At 34.2% G+C, this 15,464-nt stretch overlaps 3 protein-coding genes across 6 annotated transcripts; 2 read left to right on the forward strand and 1 right to left on the reverse strand.

Moving 5' to 3' along the window:
• Positions 1-93: 93 nt before the first annotated feature.
• Positions 94-6,087, reverse strand: LOC105263658 (golgin subfamily B member 1-like). Its single transcript, XM_011300004.1, has 4 exons — positions 4,573-6,087; positions 4,145-4,384; positions 1,665-4,061; positions 94-1,500 (listed from the first exon to the last, which is right to left on the reverse strand). The coding sequence occupies exons 1-4, from the start codon at positions 5,842-5,844 to the stop codon at positions 1,285-1,287; spliced, it is 4,125 nt and encodes a 1,374-aa protein (XP_011298306.1). The 5' UTR covers positions 5,845-6,087; the 3' UTR covers positions 94-1,284.
• On the forward strand, positions 5,642-8,375 carry Dtd (D-aminoacyl-tRNA deacylase). Of its 4 annotated transcripts, none has more exons than XM_011300002.1 (4): positions 5,642-5,710; positions 7,194-7,284; positions 7,385-7,620; positions 7,787-8,375. In XM_011300002.1, the coding sequence occupies exons 2-4, from the start codon at positions 7,274-7,276 to the stop codon at positions 7,894-7,896; spliced, it is 357 nt and encodes a 118-aa protein (XP_011298304.1). In that variant the 5' UTR covers positions 5,642-5,710; positions 7,194-7,273; the 3' UTR covers positions 7,897-8,375. The 4 variants fall into 4 exon arrangements, with proteins under 4 accessions (XP_011298304.1, XP_011298305.1, XP_011298302.1 ...); XM_011300000.1 differs by lacking the exon at positions 5,642-5,710 and adding an exon at positions 6,225-6,410; XM_011300001.1 differs by lacking the exon at positions 5,642-5,710 and adding an exon at positions 6,767-6,869.
• GCC88 (GRIP and coiled-coil domain containing 88 kDa) lies at positions 8,371-11,679 on the forward strand. Its single transcript, XM_011299999.1, has 4 exons — positions 8,371-8,456; positions 8,539-8,744; positions 8,873-10,320; positions 10,651-11,679. The coding sequence occupies exons 1-4, from the start codon at positions 8,387-8,389 to the stop codon at positions 10,820-10,822; spliced, it is 1,896 nt and encodes a 631-aa protein (XP_011298301.1). The 5' UTR covers positions 8,371-8,386; the 3' UTR covers positions 10,823-11,679.
• Positions 11,680-15,464: the final 3,785 nt, after the last annotated feature.

Below are 15,464 nucleotides of genomic sequence, written 5' to 3' on the forward strand. Positions count from 1 at the left end.
TTTTTATTTGTTTCTTTTTTTTCTTATATGCATATGTTACGAGCATATGATGAGAGTAAATTGAATATTTTGTATTAAAAAAAAAACAAAATATAGATTGTACGAACCAATTATTTTATACAGTTATGAGAGAGCTTGAATTACATAAACAAGATTAATGAAAAAATTATTATGTCTGAAGGTATCAAAGTACACAGAAAACTTACCTCATTGAATTTTTAAATAAATTGAACCATCACTACTTTTAATAATTTCCCTCAACTTTTGGTTCTCTACAAAGAAAAGCCTTATGCTGTTATTATCATACTCTATCAGTCCTGCTTCTAATATATTATGATATTTTCTAATATATGGCTGCTTAAACTTGCACATTGTACTCCAATCCTGTACAAAAAAACTGAAGAATTGATCTGATGATTCCATGCTGTACAACTGATATTAAAAATCTGATGACCATTTTATTATGAAATTATTTTAGTACTGAATGTCTTCGGGACAAAAATCATTATTACTGTCTTTCTATGAATAATTGTCGTAATTACAAGTGAAGTCTCTTGATATCTCATGCTGGTGTTAAGCAATTGTTAGATGCTTGTACAATTAATGAAGAAGTTATATTGAACTTATTACGTTTAGGAATGTCAGCTTGGATCATCATATCGTTCTTATTTGAAGAAAATTCGTACTGTTTAATTATGAACATTATTAAATGTCGAAAGCGAGGAAAAGAACCTGGGCACTGCTCTCAGATTATTGACCTTTCAGAACAATACTGAAGGAATTCTGTGTATGAAAGGTAGTAATTTGGCAAGCATTGTGGGTGCTACATACATTAATCAATAGAATATATAATTGTAAAATTAGATAGACTTATTGTTTTTCGACCGCATAACCGAAGAATTTATCTAATTAAATGTCCAACTCATTTAAGGCTTGACGTGAAACGTGTGTCCTGTGAGTTCATCTCAAATCGACATCTTAATCCTACGTTTTATGATAATAAACTATTCTCTGATATCTAGAATTTAATTATTCGGAAATTCAAACTAACATTAAAAATAATAAAATTCTCAACATGACGCGAATATTTCCATGAACATTATTGGTCACTTTAAAACTAAAAATGTGTTGTACAATAAAGTGCATTTCCTCTTGCTAAAATTACCACATAATAAAACCAGCCTCTATTAATTTCATATCTGAATGAGCTTATAAAAGCTATATTGCAAACTAAGTGGATTTTTTTTTTAAATATATGAATGAAAATATTAGTCAATACGTACTTCAACATTTTTCTTTGTACTTCCTTTTTTGTCGCAATTTCTGCACTTGCCCTTCGTAATCTTTTTCTACTTGTTCAATTTTCTTCTTCGCCTCTCTCTCCTGTGTCTCAAGAATATCATAATAATTTTGTTGTACTCGACTTATGGCCTCTTTGTATCCCTCATCAATGCGTTTGCATTCGAGAGAATAAAATTCTTTTTCTTTAGCCGCATATTCCTGAGAAAGAAAATATATCAATATATATTATAAAATATATAATGGAAGTTAAGTGATTGTAAATGAACGGTTAACTCTGAGATTCAAAAATCCGTCCATAAAGAACAGACGCATTAACTAGTTCATATTATTCTTCCCTAATTAATTAAATATGTGACAATTACCCTGTAATTTTGAGCAGTAGATTTCGCAATCTGGTACTTATGTCTCAGAATTTCCAAGGTTCCTTTAAGCTTCTTCTCCTTCGCCTGTAAACCACTAATTTCTTCCTTCAAATTTTTCTCAACCCCTTGTAGCCTATCAATTTGTTCCTGCATGTTCTTCTCCTTTTTCCTAATCCCTTCCATCTCAGCAGCCCACTGAGACATCATCTGAGCCATGTAATTTTTTTCCTCTTCCATATCCATCTCCTTTTTTCTCAATTCCGTTTGCAATTCCTCGATTTTCAATTTCCTTGCTACAAGCTCTTGCCTATATCCTTCGAGTTTCGCCTCAATCATCTGTTCAACAAATTGCTTCTGCTCTTTGAAAGAATTATGCAGCCTCACCTTCTCAGCCATTATTGCCTCTTTCGCAGCCTCCAATGCTTTTGCCTTCTCTTCATACCGTTTATTCAATTCCATTAAAATTAATTTATATTTCTCTTCAATGTGCTTCTGTTTCTCCCGATGCTGGTCTTCAATAATTTTTAACTCTTCAGCTTTTGTCTCCTTCTCTTTAATTGACATTTCTCGCAACTTTTCAAGCTCGACTCCATCTTGCACATTTCGACGAGAGAGATTAAATTCAGCTACCTCTTGCCTTTGATTCTTAATATACTGTTCGAATTGCTTTTCCTGAACTTTCAGTTGTGTAACAAGTTGATCTCTTTCAACCTTAATCTTATCTAAATCCTTCAATCTCTCTAATTGGGCATCTTTTTCCTGAAGCTCCAGCTCCAGTTGCTTTACTTTTGCATCCAGGTACATTTCCTTCTTTCTACCGTCACAGCTATTATTTAATTGTTCTGTCAATTGCTTAACAAAATCTTTATACTGACTCAATTCCTTCTCTACATCATTTCGAGTATTTGATAGTCTATCGTCTGATCGACTGATATTGGTCTCCAATTGCATCATTTTCTTTAAGCTATCATTAAGCTGTATCTGCATTTCAGATAATCGTTTCTTGTACTCCATTTTGTCTCTCAATAAACTGTCACATTTTTCACTCAACGCCTCATTTTCTACCTGAATCTTCAACGAATAATCCTGCGGTTTAGAATCATCTATCTTATTGGTCCGCGAGTTTAACAATTCCTGTTCGGATTGCGATAGTTTTATTAATAAATCTTGTTTTTCGTTTTTAAGTGCTTCGTATTTCTGTTTGATAGTCTCTTGAACTATTTCCATTTGTGCAATTTTTATTTTTTTGTCGTCTAATTCACTCTGAAGGTCAAGAATTTTTTTTTGCTCCTCAATTGCGCTGGACAACTTCAACTCCAGACGTTTGCAGTCCTCCTCAAGCTCGGCAATTTTCTCTGAATGCTCTTTACAGTGATCAGGGAAAAGAACACTTATTTGGTGATCTGGATGAGAATTCCTCAATTCCGCCAGGGCCTCGTCCTTTGCTCTCTCTATTTCGGCGTCTATCTTCTTGCGATATTCCACGCGATATTTTTTCTCGTTACTCAAATCTTTTTCTAAGTCTATTATCTTGTTTTTGTGGGCTTCACATTCATGTGTTAACCGTAAAGTTATTTTGGTTTGTGTGTCGAATTCTCGCTTTATTCTCTCCAATTCCGATTGTTCCGTGTCAAACTTGGCATACGTTGCTTTTAATTCTTGAATTTCGCACCGGTGATCGTTGATCAATTTCTCTTTAGTGCCACATACATCTATGTACATTTCTTTCACTCGGTTAAGTTCTTTTTGAGTTTGCTCTAATTGAACAGTCAATTGGAGTATTTCGTCCTGGGCCTCTTGGCGAACCCTTTCAACAGCTTTATCATGAATCTCTAAGTACTCCTTGTTGTATTCTTCGACCATTTGCTTTTCACGTTGGTGAAGAGTATCTTGATGAAGCTTTTGCAATGTCTCCTCCTGATGCGCTAAGGTTTCCTCTAATTTTTCTTCTAAACTTTGTTTTTCCCGTCGGAGGCTCTCATTCATATTTTTCATTTCAGTTAGATGTTCTGATAATCGATTAATTTGAGAGTTTGCTTTGGCTGTGTGCTCTGTTAATAATGATTTTAATTCCTGTTCCAGCTCATTGACTCGTTTCGCATAACGTGCTGCCTCTTGTTGACACGTTTCGGCGAGTGTTTGGGCTTTCTCCAACTCTTTTTCCTTCTGGGCTAAACCACTCTCAAGACGTGTAATTTCTTTTCGTTTAACCGCCTGTCCGGCTATGCAACGCTGGAGTTCACTTTGTAATTTATTCGTTATGTCATCGTTTGCTCGAGATTTGTTGTGATATTCACCAAGTTTCAGTTGACGAATTGAATCAGATCCTTCTTCCATTGTGGCAGCTAACATTGAGTCATAGTGGTAAACATCGGCTTTAGCTACTTCTAATTTGTGCTGTGAAAAATATTTGACGAATTTAGCTCTTATATATGTATATGAAGAGACATTTTTTTTTATTGACAAAAATAAAATTTTACCTGCAACTCCTGAATCATTGTTTGCAACTCCTCTTTTTCTTGCGACAGTAATTTTACTTTACTCTGAAGTTGTATATTCTCCTGAACGTTATTCGAAGCCATGAGATTTCTGCATTGAGTTTGGCTCAGTTCAAGAGCCTCGGCCAAGCGATTCATATTATCACCCTTCTCCACCACAAGTGTTTCGTGAGCTCTTCGTACATCAGCTAATTTGTGTTCCAACGCAACGTAGGATGACTCCTAGAAGTATAAAAAACATTAAGTTTCATTGATTTCCTCCACATAATCGTAACAACTTGCCCAATTTCCGTGTGGGCGAGAGCTCACTTTATGCAGCTTGTAATAATAATATTTAAATTCATTGATTTGTACGTAAATTGAAATATCAAGAACCCTATAAATAAATATTAAGTCGACCTATTCAATACCTTGGCATTCAATTTATCAGTAAGCAGATCGATCTGTGTTTGCATGTTTCTCATTTCCACACAATGTTTCTCTTGCGCTTGTTTGAGAAATTTCTCATGCGTCTTGTCATTAGCTTGAAGTGTCTGTACCCTCTCCAAAACGTTAATCTTTTGCTGCAACTCTACTACGGAGCTTTTTGCCACCGACAAATCCTCAGACATATTCTGATTCGTCTTCTCCATCACTGCAATTTTTTCCTTGAAAGCAGCCACTTGACTCTGCAACTCGACGATCTCAGCTTTGGCATCAACCAACGAATTTTGTGCTTGATTTCTCGACAAGTTTGATCGTTCAGTTTCAGCTTGAGCCAATGCCAACTTTCTTATCAGTTGATTCTTTTCCTCTTCCTTTTCTGCGTGTAATTGCTGAAGCTCTTCAGTCAGTTGTTGAATCTCTTTCATTCTCACTGAGTACAAAACCTCAAGCTGCTCCTTACTATTGTATTCAGCGATTTTGTACGCATTACTGTCATTAATAGCGCAACCATTGGGACCGGTTTTATAACAGTGATTGTGATGCTCAGATTCGTTATCATTACCACCATCACTGTAATTCCGAGACTCTTTTTGAGCTATATTATTCTCATAGGTACCGATATACCCATTATTCTGATAATTTTGTTTGACTCCATCGTAATGATTGGAGGGTGTTTGATAATTATAGGGATAATTCTCCAGCAATGTATAGCCATCATTGATTTGCGCCCTGAGATCATGAGGATAGGAGGCTGGATTTGTCAAACTAGGAGGCCTAGGAAGCTCATAAGGACTCTCTGCAATTGAGTTTGAGGATTTATTATCCATATTATTATTGCGAGGCGTTGATAGTCGACCATAAACACCAAATTCTCTCTGCATATCGGAGACAGTGGGCCCCTTATCAGTGTCACTTGTGGGGAAGGAGCTCGTATCACGTTGTCCATAGATACCAAAATCATTCTGATATTGTGAGACCGTTGACCCTTTTTCCTCCCTCTCATGCATGTAACTCTTGTCTATTACGCTGTGGTCTAGGCATCGAGATGCATCCGTATAATTGTGACTGCTGTTAATCGAGCTAGCATCGTCGTCCTCCTCGTAATCCTCATCGAAGGCATTGGTCAGTATATCTTGGAGCTCCTCACCACGTCTTCTGAGATCTTCCTGCTCTTCCTCCTCCTCTTGTCGCTGCCCCCCAGCCTTAATATGTATACTGTCGGAACCCTGAAAGAGACTCAAACCTGGAGCCTCCATTCCAGCACAATCCTGTATTCCGGATGAACACCTCTGTTTATCACATTAATGTACATTCACCTTATACAGAACACTATTTTTCACAAAATATCTTTTGTTTATAAACACCATAACCTAAATGCAACAAGTGGATCATCTATTTACAATCACACGATATTAATTGGCAAAATTATGAGTTTTATGCAATTGTTCACTTCCATTTTGATTACTTGTACTGGATTTGAAGGGAATTTAGAGGGAATTGTGGTCATTTGGATGGGACAATTTTCTGTATTGAGTGCTTGTAAACAATCTTTGAAAAGTCAAATGGCATTGTAGGAAGTGGACACGCGGGAAGTGAGTTTTTTCCGGATGGCATCTAGAATCCTATTGGTTGGTTGGTTTGTCAGTAAACATAATAGTCATAATACCCACTCTCTCGCAGCAATCAATTAGTTTCACTTTCACTTCAATTTCGTTACGATTGTTAATTGTTGCAAGTTCTTCATTTATTCTTTATCCATTTATTATTGCTGATGACAATATGAAGGTTATTATTCAAAGGGTTAGACAGGCGTCAGTCACAGGTTTGAGATTTGAGTTGTCTCCTTGTAAGGTTATATAGACGCTAGCTTGACTCCGACTTATCGACCATTTTTCAATTTTTATTCTTCGTAATGTTATACCAATAATCAAACTCATACCAATTCACATTTTCCCACTTTTTCTCGGTCTTTTTAATAGCATTTCCTCACTTGCTACGATTTATTTGTTAAGAATATTTATTATTTTTTTAATGCTGTGAGGAAAAAGTAGAAAATTAATTGATTAGAAGAAGAAGAAGGAAGCGCATGCGCAGAAACGCTTCCTCTCTAGTGCATTTGAAAAGAGGGAGATGTCGGATATCTGTAGGTTACATATGTATATACATTATATGCATATGTATATATATAAGTAGAAACTGGGAGCGTGGGAAATTGAAAACTCGAAGAAAGTCTTTTTAATCATTTACACACATGAATTTCCACCAGTGATGAGGAAAAAAGGTTTTAAAAAATTATATGTACTTGAATACTCAAGTATTTGAAAAATCTGAACTGCTGTAACAAGTTTTTTTCAATTGATTTGAAGGTTTCATATTTTTCATTCCTTATTCTTTAAAAACATTGAAATAAATATATAAATAAAATATAGGGAGATTTTAAAAGGGATTTTTTTTCGCCGAGAACTTGTGAAAATTTCAAGTTGATCAGATATTGGTGAACGTGGCATTTCTTTTAATTTTCATACTTAATAATCGACGAAACCAAATCGACAATGATCGAAAAACGAATATATTAAAAATAAAGATAATTATCCACTTGTTGCAGTTGATGGACTGGTAATTAGTGAAATTGGTCGTGGACTTTGTGTACTTGTTGGAATAAAAGCTAATGACACCCTTGCAGACATGGAATACATGTAATGAAGACCTATACATTTAGGAAATAATATCTCGAGTAATATTTTTTAATCGTAATAATTGCTTCATTAATGTGCCTTGAATTCGTTGCATTTGCAGAGTGAAGAAAATACTGAATCTGAAATTATTTGATGATGAAAAAGGTAAAAGATGGGCCGCAAGTGTCATGGATAAGCGATACGAAGTGCTGTGCGTTAGTCAGTTCACTCTCTACCATGTCATGAAAGGGAATAAACTAGATTTTCATCGAGCAATGTCTGCCGCTCACGCAGAACCATTTTACAAAAATTTTATTGGAGAACTTGGAAAAGCTTACGAGCCCGAGTTGATTAAAGGTGAAATAATTTTAAACAAATTACTTTCTATATCAATTTTATTTAATATCATTTTCGTTCGTAATATGTCGCAATTGTAAGACAGAAAATTTTTTCCGCGAAATTCCTTACCTGTTATCTTTTTAAATTATCATATGTAGAATTTTTTTTTGTATTTTTCATTTAGATGGCCAGTTCGGGGCACTGATGACAGTTCGCATTGAAAATGATGGACCAGTAACTATTGAAATTGAGTCACCTAGCCCTAAAGAAATTCCAGGTCTCGTTCCAGAATAAATAGAACATATCCTTAATACTTCCATTGTCAAACATATACGTTATTTGATGAATAATTACACTGATGTTAATTGCACTTTCATTTATTCGTGAACTAAAAAAAAAATCATTGAGTCCAAATTTTGTCACTTTGAATTTTTTCCCGGCTAAGCGATGTAATTGATAATTACATTTTTGCCGTCAGTTACGTCTCTGGCGCAGCATGATTCTCATAATGTGCGGAAGTAGGAAAATATGAGAGTCTCCTGGAAATTTACTAATAAATACGTTAAACAAAGAACGCGCTGTTTAATTAAAAAAAAATGATTGTTATGTATGCAATTTCATCTCGCGGCAGAGTGTATATGTGAAAAAAATCGTTGAAGCTTCAAAAAAGCATAAAAAGTGTCAATATGTCAGTGAGGAAAAATAACCTCTGCATCCTGACACTTGGAGCTTTAGTTTTTAACTAATCCCATTAATAAATAATAAACGAGTAACCAAAGATATAATGGATAAAATAACAACGGGAAATACTGCCGAAAGGCAGAAAAAAATACAATACTCCACCGAGTATCAAGGTAAAAGTCTGAAGAATGACAGCTGGAGCAACATATTTTTTGTGCGGGAAAATTCAAAGTTACATTTTTACTTATCTTTCAGAAACTCCAAAAACTTCACACACCAATCATGCAGACACCAATCATATTGAAACGAAAGAATGCGAAAAAATAGGAGAAAGTGTGGAAGAATTAAAAAATCAATTAGGTAGGCTGATGAACTCATTGGCAACACTCTCTGCAGAAAAATCAAGAATGGAAGCTAATTTTCAGACTGATCGGAAAGCGCTCCGAAGCGAACGCGAAGACGTAAGTTTTCCGTTGATATATTTCAGAAAATCAGTATTGAATTGCTGAAACCATAATAACTATATGAATAAGGTCGTTCTTTTTATTTTATTGCATAAATCGCTAATGAAATATCATGATTTTTTTAGTGTGATCGAGTGATCAAAGAGTTAAGAGACAAATTACGACGAGCGCAGCAAAACACTCACTCGGAACTTCAGCATATGAAGTATAAATTAATAATGGAGTGTCACGAGCGAGAGAAAGAGCAGATTGACAACTCGGTAAGGATGAAAGAATTGCAACGTGTGATAGCGGATGAGCGACGGTCTAAGGAAGCCTTTGAGCAGCAGATTAAAGAGATGAAGAATCACATTGGGGACAAAACTCAAAATAAAATCCTTGAGGCAGAACTCGAGATTGCAAATAATAAACTGAAACAAGCTGAGACAGCAGTGAAAGAGACTCCCCCGATTCTGGTTTCCCTTCAGTCTGAGATGACAGCTATGAAAAAACAACATCGAATGGCAATCCACGAAGAGCAAAAACGAGCTGTCGCTGTTGAGCAGCAAGCGAAAATTCTCGAAAGAGCGCACGAATTGAGAGTGGCGAGTTTAGAGTCTAGGCTTGCTGAATTATCCGAAACTGTTGGAGGGTACGATAGATTGAGACAGCAGGATCAACTCGCCATTCAGAAACTTAAGAATCAATTATTGGAATTACAGAAACATAACGTCAAAGAATATTCTCATAGAAACGTTTATGAAACACCGGAAACTATATCGACGCAGATAAAAGAATTATACGGTAAATTATTGGATATTTCTAACGAGAAGAATAACACGTTTAATGTTGAAGATTTTCTGCAGAGTCTCAACTTACGAAATATTTCCAAAGATATTGATTACAAGGAAAACTACGAAATTCTGGAGCAAGATTTTGAGAATTACAAGCAACAAATGTCAGCTAAACTGGAATCAGCTAATGATTTAAATGTGGAGAATGAAAGAGCAGATAAGAGTACGGAGTTATATTTGGCAAGGACTCACGCAAAAAATCTGGAAGAGCGAATTCGGATGTTGAATAAGGAAGCAAGTGATAAGGCAAGTGAGATTAATGCCAAATTGGAGCAGCAAATTCAACAGATTCAGGAGGAGAGAATGAGATTCGAGAGAATATTATCTCAGAAGGAAACTGAGTTTCGCTCTAAAGTAGGTGCCCTTGAGCATCAAATCCTGCGACAGAGGGAGAGATCTTTGGCTCTTCTCGAAGAGAAAGATCGTGAAATAACGACACTCAAGTCTTCATTTCGATCTATATTAATGAAACACGAGGCTCTCCCTGGCAATTGTCATGGAGACGACGAAAAAAAATCAATCCACACAAATGTTGATTTTGTCACATCGCTTTTGACAGTGGATAGTCCACCGATGCTCCATTATGCTCATGAACTTGCAAGAAGGGATATTCAAGTGTCAGGGTTAAGAAAGCTGAATAGTCAGCTGGAAGCTACCCTTAGAGAAAATCAGCGAGACCTGATGACGATAACTCAGAGACACGCGGAGGAAATCAAAACATTAGAGAATAAAATTACTAGGTAATTATCATTTCCATTATCATCTATTGGCCTAAAAAAAATTTCAACAACAAAAAATAATAACTGAATGAATAATCAAAATGAGTAAAAGCAACAAATAACTTACTAAGTAGTTCTCTAATTTACTCTTTAATCGTTAAATTTATATGTACACTTTTGAATTTTACAAAAGCTTAAACAATAATTTTTTGGAGAAAAAAATGTGCAATTTGTTCAAATTGAATAACAAGGGAAGTTCAAAATTGGAAATATCAATGAAAATGATTGATGTAAAAAGCCTCTCCCTATATGATTGTCAATAATTTTTTGATTTTCCATCAATAATAACAGATTAGAAGCGTATAAATCACGTGAAGGTGCCAATCTCGAATACCTGAAAAACGTAATCGTCAATTTTCTAACGAGCAACGACGCCTCCAGCAGACGCCACATGTTGAATGCAATAGGAACAGTCCTGCGTTTCACCCCTGATGAAATGGAAAAGATTCAGCACGCAAAATGACATCGACATTGCGTGTAAAGGGAGATAAACTCATACACGATAAACTCAATCATGAAATGCTAAATTGTAAATGTGACCCTGCAAATTCCATCGATTGTAAATACATTCTTAGATTCTATTATATTCCACAATATACAGCACCATAATCTTCAATGAGAATCAACAAGTTTAAAGTCAAATTTTCCTGTAATTGTGCATTGAATTTATTACATCAATATCTTTACATGGAATCAATTACTCTTGGTTGGCATTGAAAAAATATTCTCAAGCTCTTTTATTTTTATTTTTTCCCTTCTATACGTGAGTATTATTGACCAACGTGCACGTTAATATATTTATAGTATATTCATCATGGTTTCTGTCGTTATGCATACGGAACACTAATTTGCAATCCTATTCTTAATATGAATAAAACACTTTTACAATAAACTTCATAATAATCCATTTCACAATATACTTCTTTTAATTCAATACCGCCCTTTTATTTTATACTGTACAAGAAAAATTGGGTGAATAAAAATCAACAGCCCTTATGTTTTATTACTGCATTAAGACTCAATATTTTTAAATATCGAACAAGGAAGATATTCATCAGTGGGTGCGGCTAATTGCTCAATCGCTAGCGATAAAATTAAAATGCTTCATTCTAATTCATTTCTATAGATGTGTTGTCAAATGAAAAAACAATGTGCAATTCTCTTAACAATTTGTATCTAGTCTCAATGAATTCAGGACGAGATTTTAAAATATTTTCATCGCCTTGTGCCGGAAAGTAACTTTTCAAACATACTCCGCTTCGCTTCGCGTGATTAAAAAATCACTTTCCCGCACATTGTGAAGAAAAATATTGTTCACAACGAAATATACTATTTTACCCATGTTTTTCGACAACAGAAATAACTTGGGCGAAGCATTGTCTCATTTCTCAAAACAAGTATGTCTTCATTTTTACTCAAGAAGTAAATTGATAGAAAGTTCAAATGATAATTTTTTTTTCACCAACCTTCAAGGCATTTATCGACTCTTGTACGATCGCTCCGAATTTTAAAACATGAGCGATTGTCAACACACATTACTTTTTTATCTCTCATTTCAACTTGTCATTTGTCTCTGTTTATTCAATATTCATTTGCAAATTGTATCAATTAGACATCAGTATATAATATATATGTTTCTTTGATATACATAAATTTAGGTATCTTATTCTCCGTAGCCACATTTTTTAGGTCCGTCCCTCCTTGTATATTCTGATTTCAATGATAATAATTCGTCATGTCCTAACGTGATAAGACTTCTTATGTACACCATTCCATCATTCTTTATACAGAGCCTCTTAATACAATTTTGTTTGGTTTCCCCGAGAACAATTTTCATCCAAATATATCAATAACTGGAAAGTACATTTGCTTTTTCTTCTTTTGAACACTTTCTTCGCAATTTTCTGTTAGTATTATTTGTTTTTTTTTTCTTTGAAAAATATCAATTTGCCAAAAATGTATTACATTCCCCAAAGGTTTGCATTTCTTTTCAAAATCCCCACTCCAATTACAGCAATGATGCAATGACTCGTCACTTGATTAAGGCGATTATAACAAATTTCAAGTGATGATCACCATAGGAAGTTTTTCTTTCTTCAGTCCCCTAATTGTACTTACTAAGAAAGAGAGAAAAAAAACGCAAAGATGGTTGTATTTTCATCTTGTATTCTACATGGATTCTATCTTTTTGCGTTTTCTCATTTACCGTTTATTTATAAGAAAATTCGTGATATTGTAGACATTGTCTCCTCGAATTAATGGCGCTTTTTCGATTGAGCTTCTCTTGGTAACGAAAAAGACCACCCACGGCGAAAGGAAAAATTTTTATATTATTTTCTTATCATAAAAAATGTATATATGTTAAGTACATCACTAAACTCGGTCAATTTTGCTTGAAAATTCTGGAATAGATTCCCTCTCAAGAGTGAGCTCATACCGACTACTATACTTTAGTCGATCAATTTCACTCAATTGGTCCGGTGAACTGGTACTTATGCAAGGGCACTTGTGCATAACTCTTATTAATTGATTTCCTGGATATTACTTCTTACGGAGTTAATGAGCCCTGCAAAAATGTCCACTCTATTTTTCTGCAATCTCCTCCTCAATAATTAAAAATTCAGTATTTAAGTGCTAAATGATAATAACTCCATCTTGGTTCTTGATTATTTTTCCGGAAATTTCTTAGTCAATCGCAGTTGATAAAGGAAAGATTATAATAATGTCTCAACTTCTTATGTAGACCTCACTTGGTTTAGCAAAGAGCAAAGGTAAATGTCTATTTTAACTAAACCAAAACCTCGACTCACACAAAAGACTCAATAAATTCCTCCGATTGATCTGGCACTGATAATATAAAGTAAGCGAGTAGGGAGTTATACTAGACATTTACCAAAATGAATGGTTATTGAAATTTTAACATCTTTCAAATCCGAAGATAATCATATGAAAATCTCCTTTCAATCCAAATGATCTCCACTACTTTCTATTCAATTCATTGGTTCTTTGTATTATTGAGATTGCACTTGGAATAGCCTCGGATTAGAAAAATTCAGGAGCCATGTCTCTCATTACACAATGAATGATGTACCAATACAATGATGAGTAGAAAATGAAGAGAGAAGACAATTCGTTTCGACGGATTGGTGCGAGGTTCAACTAAGCTGGCCCTTGACAGATACAGTGCCTTCAGCAATTTGCAATTTACTTATATTTCCTATATATCCTCTCCTAATTTATTAATATAATTTCCTTAATTATTCATAATCTTGTCTTGATATTCGTTAATTTAATATGGATTTATATACACGGGAGTTTTCTTATTGCCTTTAGTATATAGACGTTATCACTTTCTTCACATATTTTCTCATTTTTCAATTGTGTAGGGTCGGGTGTTACAGTAGAATCTCGTTATAGTCGCAGTCTTTTTAATTTCTCCTGGCTACAAAATGTAAATAATCCATGGTTTCGTCCGAGAAAATTAATTTCAAGCAAAATAAAGTGGGAAAAAATAAATTTCGAAAAAATTTAGTTGCATAGAGTTGAATTCTCCGAATTCAATTTCCCTACAGCCCCATGCACGCGACTGTAACGACAGTCTACTGTAGATTTTTTTTAGTAACGCCATCAGTTGATTAATATCATATTTGTTTAACAACTTCCAACCTATTTAATAATGAGTTATACGAAGAATCGTATAATAAAATGGCTACAATGAAAATAATATGAGGGAAGACGGTGGTAAAGTGTAAGGTCTAGATTGTTATAATTCTTCGACTTCTCAGAACAAACGGTCTGGGTCTACTTTACCTCATCTTCATTAATAAAAATTGATTAGATTTGGAGAGAGGGAGTGGGGATGAAGGGTTCAACACAAGTGGAAGTAATTTTCTTCTAAACATAATTTTATAAAAAATCTCAATTCATTTTTTTTCTGTTTGTTATTCTTCCGTAATTATTTCTCTTGCGATTAATAGAAATATTACAAAAAATTATAATAAAATGGGTGGAAAAAAATCACCCGATGAATATAGCCGCCATAGAATATTACTTCTGCATTCATAGATCACAGTCACTTTTGGGTATGGCTGCTAAACCACCATGAAAAACAATTTCGTCATCTTTCCTTTTTCATTTTTTTTTCAGAGAATTCTCCGTTAAAATATCCAGTTAAGAAGAATCAAAAATGAAAGATAAATAAAAGAATAAAAAAAAGCTTATCAATACTGGAAAGTACTTTACACATTTTTCTAAAGAAGTACAAAATCATTGCAAAAAAATAAATCCAAATATTGTTTTCTTTTTGAGCGAAACTCGTTGAGAAATACTTAAAATGAAATAATATTTCCTCACCAATAAAGACTCATTGGATGGACTCTTCAAGTGATTTAATTCATCCCCGGAATGTGCAGACTTGATTGTGATATAGATTTGTTTTCAAATTCTCATATTTGACGGAAGCACACTTGAGCGAAAACAATATCATTATTTCATATGAAAGCATTTCTCATTTTGCGGCCATCATTTAAGATCATTACTCACGATTTTTTTTTGTAAATTTCCATGATAAAAAATGATTTAAGTCGAGGAATCATTGCAATGCGTGACATATAACGTATAAATAAAATAAAAAGCAACACAACTGTAAATCTGAGAGTGGGAAGAGAAAAGAAAAAGCAAAAAATGATTTGTGTGGTCCGTATGAGTTCCGAATACGAAATAGTCGAGAACTTATGAGAAGCTATTAATTAATAACTATTTTCCACTTTGTCATTTACCTCTATCCTGCTTTAGCCTCGTTCTCTCCAATTAATAGTGATTATTCTACAAATTGCGAGATATATGTGTGTATATATATATCGTCATGAAAATTTATAATATTCATTCAGTATGTATTTATATATAGCCGTTTCTGTTTTATATTTTACTCTAGCCTAGGATTTTATTTCATTCATATATTTTTTCTAACGTGTTTAGTGATTTTTATTATAATATTTTTTTTTCTATTTACAAAATATATTGAATACACACTATTTTCTTTCTCTCTCTCTCTCTCTCTCGCTCTCTCTCTTTCTCTCTCTCTCTCTCTCTCTCTCTCTCTCATT

Source organism: Fopius arisanus, unplaced genomic scaffold (assembly GCF_000806365.1).
Source record: "Fopius arisanus strain USDA-PBARC FA_bdor unplaced genomic scaffold, ASM80636v1 scaffold00016, whole genome shotgun sequence".
Classification (NCBI taxonomy): Eukaryota; Metazoa; Arthropoda; class Insecta; order Hymenoptera; family Braconidae; genus Fopius; species Fopius arisanus.